The following is a 13,084-nucleotide window of genomic DNA, read 5'->3' as shown; positions in this document are numbered from 1 at the left end:
TCCAAACAACTTCTGAGCAAGAGACGTATGACGCTCTTTGAAATTTTGGAAGAAAGAGCAGGCTCGATTGTATCTCAAAAGTTGTGACATGTAAACACTAAAGGCTGGAACTGGTGGAATATTACTCGACAAAGGAAAGATGACAATTGAAAACTGTGGAACTTTGTTCTGTACCATTCACGACTGTAGTGCTGTGAGATATTATGGGGTTGAAGGGTTGAGGGTCTCATCCAGGAAGCGACCAAATGCCGTGTTGTGATGTTTTGAGGAGCAGCCACCATCGACCGACAGTGTTTGCCTTCACTTAAGTGCCTCATATACAACGTGTCGCCCAACATGAAATCAATTTGAGCGTCGTTGATCCCTCCCCCGCGTCTGTTGGTCAAAAATATTATCCCATATCCGCACTTTTCAGTGACTAAGTGAATATTAAGACGACTATAATCATGTTGAGTCGGGTCAATAGCTACTGGTACTACGACAATGAGACACAGCAGGCAACTAGTGAGTATGCTATTAGACCTTTGTCAATACTAATGCCATTACCATTTTGACAACTCCCAGATCAGTTAACGAAGTACTCGAGGCTCGGCTATGTACTTCTACTCGGCTGTATAATAAGGTTAAATATTCCAGATCAAGAACTGGTATTGATAGCAGTTGAGTAGGACTATTTGATGTCGGTTTCTTGTTAGAAGACCTATTATGACTCGAGTGTGGATTATTTCTGACATGTATATGTTGCCAATACGACTGTGTGCTGTTTAACATTATGGCCCCATTGCACACAGTCTTAATCGGGGCACGGTTGTCCCAGTATTCCAAGGCGCCGCAATTCGCTGTGCAGAGTTGCGTCCCTTGGGCGCACCAGAAACCTAAGATTGTGGGTTCGAATCCAGGTTCGCCCCGATATGTTTTTATGTTTGTCAGCGCCATACCCGTGCTGGTGGGCTTCACCAAAATGGTAAACGTCTGAGACCTGCATCACTTTGGGCTTTCATCCCACATAAAGCTGACATGCCGTTGTGTGACTGGTCAAAGCGGAATTAAACCCAACCAACCCACTCACTTATAATACCGGGAATTACAATTGAATTACAGACATTCTTCTCGGAGCTGTAGTTTCACTTATGCCACAGGGATGTGCTATGCATTTCATAAAGATCACATGACGGAATGGTTTCCCAGTACAGCATGTGGCTGCCTTTCATGTTAAGCCTTGACGTAAATGTCAGCCGTTTGTTTCGGAGAGGATTGGAGATATCGCCAGACCGATCTCTTGTGCATGGCATAGAGGGAATGGAACTATTTCAGACAAAGACCAGCTTAGAAGGGCAGGTACTGCTGCTAGCGACTAGTAGTATGTCTACACCACCTTACCTTGACTTAATGGTCACGATGCCAACATCACCTGACATTTCCTATAGCTGGCAAAGTGGGCCACGAATCTGGAATCGTTCAGGATTGTATAACAGACAGGCCTGCTATGAAACATGCCTTTTCTTTCGCTGAAATAAACTTAATTTATTATTCAGGTAATATTTGGAAGAATATTAATTAGGAAGACTACATAGTAGGGATATTTACAAGCATCCTTTTTCTCACACGCATTTCAACACAGAGTCTACAATATTTATTTTGTATGTCAACACTGTAAACTAGTGTCACGTGGGTAAGCAAAAACGCTTAAAATCAAACGTCAAGTCGAAGAGATTGGAACACTCGACATACCAGTCGCAGAACAGGTGGCTGTTGCTCTTGTTGCCACGGTAACGGCTGAAGATATATAAGCTCAACGGCCCAGATGTATAACATGAAACAGCAAATATAGGCCAGATCATACTGGCGTTACTGAAGGGGACACGCTGATGGTATTAACGTGTTCAAACTCGCACACTTCACTCTACTCTGGAGGATTAACGTATAATTGCTTCTGTTGTTTTAAATGAGGCGATGACAATAAGCCAGCTTACTTCAGATGCTTCCTACAGTACAAAGCGCTTGTTTGCGATCACTTTGCACTGAATTGCCTCTAACCCGATTTGGTTGAAAGGACTATTAGGACATATTAATCGATTTAAACGGCTGTTAGTTAAAGATAAGATGCCTTAATTCTTGTAAATGGGACACGTTGTGAATAATTCATCTTTCAGAATATAGATGCAATAGCACGTTCATCACACACATTAATCATCCATGCTTATTGTTACAATGGCCTCATTCACATCCCTTGGGACGTTCTCTCCATGATAAAATACTGGTTCAAGTGGGAAAGAGCTATTGCTCTAGTATGTTCATCTTTCTGGGTGAACTTGGTAAAACTGTCACGAGTCCTTGGGTTAATGATTAACAAATACTTGTTCATGTTTAATTTACCCAAGTAGTGATCAAATACAACAATCTAAGTTCATGTGCACTTAAGATCAATGAGCCGCTTGGCACTGGACGATCTGACAGTCTGACTATCGGTGCATCTTTTTTGCAATCATTCGAAGTAGAGCAGTACACTGCTACGTTTTTAGCAGCTGACGTCACACGTAATGAAGGTCCGTTTAACTGATGTATGACCTTTCCAGGAAAGATGTAATCGATGAGAGGTACGAAGCTACAGATTCAATTTGCTTATAGAAGTGAATATTCTGTTGTGTGTTGAATGCTCGATCGGAAATTGAGCCCCATCCGAGTATACAAACAACTTCTGAATGGGCGATGAGATTCTGACCTTTGAATGTTGACGTCAGCTGATTTGGAGTACTTGGTGTTTTCCTATCGATTTCGCCACACTGAATCGGGGAAGTCACTCAAGGACAAGAATAATGTTGGCGCTGTTTTCACTTTATTACTTCCGCTAAAACCCGTAGTGCTATGATATTCGATGATGGTCATGTTAAACCCCTCTGCGTGATCGTCATGGAATCAGATCGCCATTACCAGCGAGGCAGAATGGTGAAGTACACAGATCAATACCAAACCAAACCATCAACACCCATTCTGTAAGTCTTGATTATCCGACGAAACAGATATCATGGGGCGTAAAGGGTAAAATAGCAGTGAAATTATATGAATGGATCACCGAAAATCAATGATGACACCAGGTGTTCGCGATTGGGCAAGCATGGCCTGTTGAACCGGTAAAATATGTAATAAAGCGTGTTACCGATACAAACGTCAGAATTTACCACATATATGATTTAACACATACGTCTCATTCAATCGAGATGTATTGTCGCCTTGTTTTGGAAATGATGGCTGGGGTTGTAGATTGATTACAAGCCAAACTATCAACCACACGTATCGCGTATTACCGATACAAACGTGAGAATTGACCGGCTATTTATACCCATTCAAGCATTATCTCATTGTCGGGGAGTACGGCTGGGGTTGTCGCCTGAAAAGTGCTCGTAATTGACAGCGTGGCTAGAGCCATATGACAATCATTATATTCTGTACTATTACTGCTGCTGTAACGTCGGCCAGGACGACGGTGATGTTGGCTGATGTCAGAGGATGCACCCATGGAGAAGGTAACGGTATTTATCTGCACGCCGTCCCGTCATCTGCCGCGGAGGTATTCGTGAGGCTCCTCATTAAGTACCTACACGCGTAGATCGGGGATGGGTAATGATATGCTTGTTGCCTTCTCAACGTTATTTCTGGCGACGTTACTGGCACAGACACCGTTATATCACTGACATGCACGTACAGGCTGAGGAACCACTTTGTTCTGGATGCTCAGATATGTTGGCAAGGCAGTTCCACTCAGCTGGTGCCATTCGCATAGACTGGAATAAAACGTGGTACAGACGTTGTGAAAACAGTACAGTAACCATGCCAGCTTTTGGTGTAATATATAATGGAACAGACAAACCACTGGTCACCACTCTTTGTGGACACATTCGTCGATCTGATCACAGTTGAGAGGTATTACAGATGGCCTGTTTCAGCCACACTGACGGTCATTGTGCCAACCTTAACCTCACCATGTTGTAATAACTACCACTTCCATAATACTAATCTAGATTTTACGTAATAGGTTTAAATTGCGCTTCGATTTGTCATTATTACACGTGAACACGTGGTGTACTATCTATTGGGGTTATATATTACACAACCTTACACACTGGGCAGATGTTTACATGTTATTGTTGTGGTAAATTAAACAGCTTGACATTAATAAACACGTGTTTACTGTCTTTTGTGGGTTTAAATTGCGCAACCTGAAACACTTCGCACATGTCTGCCATGTCATGTGGTGGTTAATAAAACTAACTGGACACATCAATAAGCACATATTTACTGACTATCGTTGTGGGAAATAAAACGACCTGACACATCAATAAGCACATGTTTGCTGACATTTTTGGTGGCAAATTAAACAACCTGACGTATTACTAAGCACTAACTATTGTTTTGGTAAATAAAACGACCTGGCACATCAATAAGCACATGCTTACTAACTATTGTGGTGGTAAATGAAACAACCTGTCGCATTAAAAGCACATGTTTTCTATAATTACATTGTGGTGGTAAATTAAACAACCTGTCGCATTAATAAGCACATGTTTTCTATAATTACATTGTGGTGGTAAATTAAACAACCTGACGCATTAATAAGCACATGTTTTCTATAATTACATTGTGGTGGTAAATTAAACAACCTGTCGCATTAATAAGCACATGTTTTCTATAATTACATTGTGGTGGTAAATTAAACAACCTGACGCATTAATAAGCACATGTTTTCTATAATTACATTGTGGTGGTAAATTACACAACCTGACGCATTAATAAGCACATGTTTTCTATAATTACATTGTGGTGGTAAATTAAACAACCTGACGCATTAAGAAGCACATGTTTTCTATAATTACATTGTGGTGGTAAATTAAACAACCTGTCGCATTAATAAGCACATGTTTTCTATAATTACATTGTGGTGGTAAATTAAACAACCTGACGCATTAATAAGCACATGTTTTCTATAATTACATTGTGGTGGTAAATTAAACAACCTGACGCATTAAGAAGCACATGTTTTCTAAAATTACATTGTGGTGGTAAATTAAACAACCTGATGCATTATAAGCACATGTTTACTGACTATTGTGATGGTAAATTAAACAACCTCACGCATTATAAGCACATGTTTACTGACTATTGTGATGGTAAATTAAACAACTTTTCACGTGAGCACTTTGTTGTACTATCTATTGTTGTTATTAATTTACGTCAATCTATTTTGGGGATATTTATCAACTGACACCTTTTTTGTGTTGGAAAAGTAAAACAACCCGACAAAATGGTCACGTTTACATCCTATTCCCACGTGGACCACATTGTGCTATAGTGTGATTGAAGACCACATGATATCCTTAGCACTGCATTTTTAATGTTACATTAATTAAAGTTATAACATAGTGTTACTTATAGTTTCTGTACACGGTGATGAATTTGTTTCCTTCGCAAAGGAGAAAAGGCACGACGTTTTGTGTGTAGTGTGGTGAAGTGTGTTAGGCGTCAGTGGACCGCCTCTCGCGGTAACCAGGCCGTGACAGCGTAATGTTCCTTACATGATATATAGTGTTAAACTCTACTGAACGAGTGACTGCCTTTGACGTCACTGTGGTGGGAAAGTAGGTTATATCCCATTGATATGTTAACATACATTCGCCTGTGATGTGGAAGACCTTAACACCTAGTGGAATCCAAGGTGTCCGCTAGTGTCAGACCGGGTGTCAAGACAGAACATCTTTACATAATTTGGGGTTAAGGGTGCAATAAAAGCAAGACCCTGCCCCCAAAGCAGATTACACATAAACATTTCCGGAATATAGGAACGCGACCTAAAGGAATGTCTAAAACGTACAGATAATATATGAACTTACACTCTTCAAAAAAAGAAACGCACTGGTAGTATGTAGTTCATTGAACCTGACTACACAAAAATCAAGGTATATAAATTGGATATATGTTATTGGAAAATGTTGGTGGCCTGATATTCGAGAAACGGTTGGTCAAAACGCAGTGATTGTCGATTTGCAATGTCATAAACGGCATTGTTTTCACACTTGTTCAAAAATGTCATTGAGGAAAACGGTAAAGCAAAATGCACGTGCAAGTTATGGCATTGCGTAACTCGTGGCAGTGGCTATAAAAGGCAAGCATAAGCCAATAATTTGTCATCCAATTGTCAGCATTTTTCAAGTTCGGAAATGCCGAGACTCAGCGCTGCCGATCGGAACATCTCCACAGGACGTATCTAAAGAGGGGAATGGCAGTCTTCTTTTGCACGCCACTTCAACGTCCACCACAGCACCATTTAGCGCCTTTGGGACCAATACACACAGTTCAATTCTGTCAGGAACCATCTTCGCGAGGCTGGAATCTGACCCAGAAGACAAGTTATCGTCCCTGTTTTGCAACGGATCCATCGACAGTGATGCTTGCGTTGGTGCCATACCTTAAAGCCTTGGAATTTGAGAAACTTGAGAAAAGTGTGGTTTAGCGATGAATCACGATTTCTTCTTCACCGGCGAGATGGAAGACAACGTGTTTACTGTCGTCGAAATTAGCGTTTTGCCCCACATTGTGTACGTGAATTCGACAATTTCGGTGGCGGTAGTGTCATGGTGTGGGGGGCCAAATCCTACACTACGAGATTTGACCTGGTTGTGGTTCAGAGACATTTGACAGTAAATCGCTACATGAATCAAATTCTTCAACCTCACCTTCTTCCAATCATTGACCGCCAGAGGGAGCTGTTTCAACAGGACAACGCTCCACCGCACACAGCTCGTGTCACGGTAGACTACCTACATAATGCCAACATCAACGTCTTGCCCTGGCCGTCGAGATCTCCCGATCTCAACCCAATCGAACACTCTGGGATGAACTCGATCGACGTGTACGTCAACGTCAGAACACGCTGCAGTCACTCCCACAACTGGCCAACGCATTACAAGCAGAATGGCGCAGAATTCCGCAGGACAGAATTCGTACACTTATCCAGTCAGTGCCGAGGAGATGCAGAGCCGGTTACATGAGATACTGAGTTCAATATCTATGATATTAAATTAAATATATCGACTTTATAAGGTGCAATAAATTTACTAAAAATCTACCTGTGTGTTTCTTTTTTTAAAGTGTATTTCTGGTGACAAAATAAATATGTAATAAAGATAGTTTAAAAATGGTTTCGAATTTTTAATATGTATTTATCAGTCTGTAAAGTGACAATGTAACACGGTGAAATGGCTACAAAACTGAGCTGTAAAAGGTGGACTAACTGACTGAATCTCTCAGATTCAATTAGTGCCCCGTGGTTCGCCTTCCTGAAGTAGATTAATGGTTGCGTGTGTTAATATCCGGCGCTGCATGTGTCCCCCATAACTTTGACGTTATGGCCACTGAGTAATTTTGCTGAATCAGCGATATTATTGCACTGACTTGACTGTTTCATTTACTAACTTCTTGCAACTGTATACAATATGTCAAACTGGCATGATTGGTTAAATTGGCCATATATGATCAAATTGCTTCTAAAGTGCCTTAATATGTATCAGTTTTCAGATCACATACCAACAACTGGAATATGCATTTATTACGTGTTAAGAGAATATTAATCCTTTAATTCCATATGAGTGTCATAAAAGCACTGGCGAGTGGAGCTGATGTCTTTCATTTCTGAGTATTATCGAACGGTGAAGATACTCGTTTGTGGCGAAAGCAATGTCCCATCTTTATAAATAATGTTGTTTTTGTTTACAAGAACATTTGAACCTTTGTGTTAGGGTTAAGTATTTATTTTTATTCGTTTATTCCAATGCTATGGTTGGCATAATGTCAGCCGTACTGAGTATTAGGAACAGCTACCGTGAAGGTACGGACCAGAAACGGTCTTCAGCAACTCACACTAGTCTTCTTCCCCAGTGAAGATCCCGGTTAGAATTGGCCTTCAGCAACCAACGTGATCGGGTGGTCAGGCTTGCTGACGTGGTTGAATTGGCCTTCAGCAACCAACGTGATCGGTTGGTCAGGCTTGCTGACGTGGTTGAACTGGCCTTCAGCAACCAACGTGATCGGTTGGTCAGGCTTGCTGACGTGGTTGAATTGGCCTTCAGCAACCAACGTGATCGGGTGGTCAGGCTTGCTGACGTGGTTGAATTGGCCTTCAGCAACCAACGTGATCGGTTGGTCAGGCTTGCTGACGTGGTTGAACTGGCCTTCAGCAACCAACGTGATCGGTTGGTCAGGCTTGCTGACGTGGTTGAATTGGCCTTCAGCAACCAACGTGATCGGGTGGTCAGGCTTGCTGACGTGGTTGAATTGGCCTTCAGCAACCAACGTGATCGGTTGGTCAGGCTTGCTGACGTGGTTGAATTGGCCTTCAGCAACCAACGTGATCGGGTGGTCAGGCTTGCTGACGTGGTTGAATTGGCCTTCAGCAACCAACGTGATCAGGTGGTCAGGCTTGCTGACGTGGTTGAATTGGCCTTCAGCAACCAACGTGATCGGGTGGTCAGGCTTGCTGACGTGGTTGATTCACGTCGTCGTATCCCAATTGCGTAGATCGATGCTCATGGTGTCAATCACTGATTTGTCTTGCCCAGGCTCGATTGTATACATACCGCCGTCATATAGCTGGAGTATTGCTGAGTGTGGTGTTAAACAACAAACAAACAAACTAGGAAGAGTTTATTGTTGAGACCTTCTTGTATTGAAAGATTCTGTCTTGTGTTTCAGGGTTAACTCCCCTTCACCAGGCGGTGCTCGACGGAAACTGTGACGCTGTTCGCCTATTGGTTAATCACGGTGCTGACGTCAACATGCTGGATGGAGACCATTGGACGCCTCTTCACGCAGCATGCGCAGAAGGCCATGCGGATATTGTCCGGTGGGTCTCCGAATTTTAGTTATTTTAATAACTGTTGATTTCTTCCACAAATAGATCGAATTTTGCTGATCTTATATGTTGAATGGATAATGTAGTAAGCATTTGATTCATTTATGGATAAAGGTAATATAGCGGCGCCACTGTTGCATTGGTTTCCAGCCAGGAGTCGGAAGACAAGGATCTCATGAAAACTAAAATCTAATACATTGACTCACACCCTGCCTAGTGAACCGTTTCATGCGTTCACACCCCCACACAACGCCAGTATTCCGTAAACATTCCGATTAAGGTCCCCATCAACATATGCTTGTCGTGAGAGGCGACTAAATAGATCGGAAAGTCAGACTCGGTGACTTGGTTCATTGCATGGTTCCCAATTGATCATTGCTCGGGATGTCAATCACTTGAATGTCTGATCCAGACTCGATTATTTAATGACCACAGTCATAAAGCTGAAATATTGCTGAGTGCGGCAGTAAACAACAAACAAAACAAAAACCATTATCAATTTCTCCCCAAGAACAGTTGAACAAGAGACTGATCATTATGCATGCCAGTCACTGTTTTTGTGCCCTAGCCGTCTCAGTTGCAAACCTGCGTCACAGTTCCCCGTCGATATGTGAATAATGTTCAATGCTACTCGCGTAATTAACCCAGTTACCATAAATTCTGGCGATATGCTTAATGTGATATGCCATGAGCGTTGAGGCAATTGCTTCAAATGAACAGAATGTCTATAGAGGACATTTCAATATGTGTTTCCGATTAATGATGTTATGCTTGGCGCAAGTACAATGTTTCTTACACAGGTTACATTATGAAGGCAGTAATATCAGAAATAGAACATGCCCTGGGGATATTCGTCGAGTGTGTGTTCCATTCTAATAGGCTGAAACAGAATACACAACAATGGCACAGAGTCTGGCGTTATGCTAACACCTATTTGTAAATAGACCTGCATACACTGCATATTTCTTTGTTTTGCCATGTATAGAAGCTTACACATACAATAAGGTCACTGATTAGAAAATCTAAACTCTGAATTGTGTGTACTGTTACATATTTACTCAACCCGTGAAAATCCGGGGTAGAATAGGTCTCCAGCAACCCATGCTTGTCGTAAGAGGCGAAAAACAGGATCGGGTGATCAGGCTCGCTGACTTGGTTGATGCTTGTCATGGTATCCCAATTGCGAAGATCGATGCTCATGAAGTCAATCACTGGATTATCTGGTCCAGACTCGGTTATTTACAGACCGCCGTCATATAGCTGGACTATTGCAAAGTATGGCGTTAAACAACAAACAAAAACAAACTCCTTAAACAATCTTTTGAGCACCCTTTGCAGTTTCGGGGAAGAATATATCCCAGTTATACCTTGCATTTCGTACTTTATGCAACGGAGAATAGTTGGATAGGTGACAGCTTGACCCGTGAGAGTTTCTGGGGCTTCGGTCCTGCCCCAAACTGAAGCACATGTAGTACATGTGGTGTCTCCTCTGGCAAGTGACTTTGAAATGCGACTGTTAATCTTCCAGCGCCTCATACACAGCTTGGGTTGTCTACTCCTTAGGGAGCTGAGAATGAAAACATCCGAGTGCACACTGAACCATTGACCGGGGTAATAGAAATGCAGCGCTTCGAACATACATTTGTGTATCATCATCATCATCATCATCATTATTATTATTATTATTATCTACAGGTTCCTACTGAAAAAAGGCGCAAATAGACGCATCCTGACAGCCGAGGGTGAGCGTCCCCTCGACCTCGTGGACCCCACCGACGTGGACGTCATCAGCATCATGCTTGCGAGCCAGGCAGCATCACAGACAACGTTGGAGTCGGATGAAGACCTCGACGACTCCAACGAGGAAGACTGTGACAAGGAAAATGGCAACACGTGATGGCGGCGACATATGACGACTCCAGCAGTGTACGACGGACATTAACATGACTGTGCACACTGGAGTAAGAAGCTCGGCGATGCAACAGATAATCAGTGGTGCACAGGCTGGAGGGAGTACACAACTCCCATGGCAAGCTCAAGGGGGATGTCAACACAGAGGTGGCATAGGGTCTTTTAAATGCGTCGCTATGAGATACGCACACTGTGTGCAACACGATGAAATAGCCAGCTGGATAGTTTAAACCCGAACCTGCGGATTTCATCATACGCTTCGTTGGTGACATATCGTCATCTTTATATAAGCTTCGTGCACAAATGATCTTCGATTCACTGCTGATCAAATTTCAGAATCACGTAGAACAACCGACCAACTAGAATCGATCACCTTTGCCAACCCATTCCTCATGGTCACTGACCAATAAACATGAGTGTTAATTAACAATAACATTGTACCTATTTGACGCACCTTCCATGCGACCAGAGTCCAGGACTTTTGTGACCTATTAACAGCATTATCATGGCCTTCATGGCAAGCCCTCCTGCTCAACGATCACCTATCAACGCACCGTGGTACATGAACTCACGTAACATTCTATTACTGACTCTGAAGTTTATTGAAACAATGAACCTCCTTTGACTTTGACGAGTGTGTTACCGTGTGTCTGTGGTTCTTTGAAGTGAAGTGTTTGTCCTGATTGCGACTGTCTCTGTACCCGACTCGTGGTTGTTGCTGTGACGTATTCATGAACCGTGTGCCGGACTTCATGTTAAGACACTTCATCATTCTGCAGGAATGGATACAGGCTTTTCTTGCCAGATATTGTGTGGCGTCAATTACCGTGGCAGCAAAATGTGCAACATCGTTGTCCTCGTTTATGAGGTAGTTTGACATATTGTGGCTTTAGGTTAAGCCAATGCAATTAAAATTCGACTGTCAGTCAAATGAACTGTCGGGCAAAAGAAAGTATACACCTGAGAATTGGATTTGACCCCAAAATTACAAACGTTATCTAAACGCTATCAAACGAAGCACTGCAAACCTGAGATCCAAACACAACTATGATACCGGTATCAAATACATCACCATCGAATAACATTTCTTGCTTGTTCAGACCGCCTTCGCGGTCTTGCGGTAGAACGTCCGGCCAGAGAGCGGAATGTCGGGGTTCGATCCCTAAAGACGTTAAAAGATGATACTTGTTGCTACCTGGCGCCTAGCATTAAGGGGCTAAAACAAGGACTGGTCGGCTCGGAGTCTGTATACTGTGTCTGAATGGGGTATTCATGTTAAACTGAAGCATGGTATCTCGGTGGGCTAGCACTAGAAAACACACACACACACACACACACACACACACACACACACACACACACACACACACACACACAAACGATAAACCCCATACCATTTCACCTCACCTCTCTTTTGTTAAATTTAATGTTTAGCAACCATCAGTGTATACTTTCGTTTGCCTGGCAGTATTTCTAACCTGACATGGTTTCATTTAGTATAGTACATCCCTAGTTGTATAAATAATATCTACAGAATGTGCCACGAGTTGTGAGTTTCCCATTTAGTGTCTCGTGTGAGGTAAAGAATCAGACCAGAAAGAAAATATGAATAAGCTGTAACATTTATTTCCGAAGTAACGATAATTGATATAACGAACAATTGGCTTTAACGAACTCAGTTAATCCTATTGCTGTAGTAATTAGCGTTATTGACCATGTGAAGGGAACATGACGGATATATCAATCTGTGGTTAAAGGTCAGTTGGGATTCCTTACTTCTGAAGTTGATGCTGCGATTGGCAAAAATGGAAACACATGCTAAAGTGGCCTTCGGGATCTGCCTTTAACTCCATGGTGACAGAGAACGTTTATTTGTACCGTCAACATGAACTATAGAATCTTCGAATATAAATTTAGTTCCTACATTCATCACATCTGGTAGATTATGAGTATATATCGGCCCTAATACGGGTACATGATTGTGCAGGGTTGGCGATACGAGATGTTTCTTTATTTCTATCAACTAATATGGAATGTATATAGGGCATAAAATGTTTCACATTCGACTACGTGGTAAATGCATTCAGTTTTGTAAAAAGAACGTTTTTATCAACATGGCAGAATTTTTACCGTTGCGTTGTGAAGTGCTATGTCGATCGGTGTGTGTACTATCTAGTCACGTGATACCCTAGATTAACTGTATCTGCATGCATTTGTCTGGTATTATCACCTTGCTACGGGTGCGATAACCGTCTGAGACCAAAAGTGACC

General features: G+C 42.2%; 1 protein-coding gene across 1 annotated transcript in view; it reads left to right on the top strand.

Annotated features, from left to right (window-relative positions):
- The window catches only part of LOC124118372 (protein phosphatase 1 regulatory subunit 27-like), a 45,942-nt gene extending 33,867 nt beyond the window's left edge, over positions 1 to 12,075 (top strand). Inside the window, exons 3-4 of the mRNA XM_046480463.2 lie at positions 8,743 to 8,893; positions 10,598 to 12,075. Of these exons, the coding sequence (XP_046336419.1) occupies positions 8,743 to 8,893; positions 10,598 to 10,799 (353 nt within the window). The 3' untranslated portion in view covers positions 10,800 to 12,075. The remainder of the gene's footprint in view (positions 1 to 8,742; positions 8,894 to 10,597) is intronic.
- The last annotated feature ends 1,009 nt before the right edge of the window (positions 12,076 to 13,084 follow it).

Source organism: Haliotis rufescens, unplaced genomic scaffold (genome assembly GCF_023055435.1).
Source record: "Haliotis rufescens isolate VD_foot unplaced genomic scaffold, xgHalRufe1.0.p SCAF_3, whole genome shotgun sequence".
Lineage (NCBI taxonomy): Eukaryota > Metazoa > Mollusca > Gastropoda > Lepetellida > Haliotidae > Haliotis > Haliotis rufescens.
The sequence above is the reverse complement of the archived record's forward strand: the minus strand, read 5'-3'. Positions and strand labels throughout refer to the sequence as shown.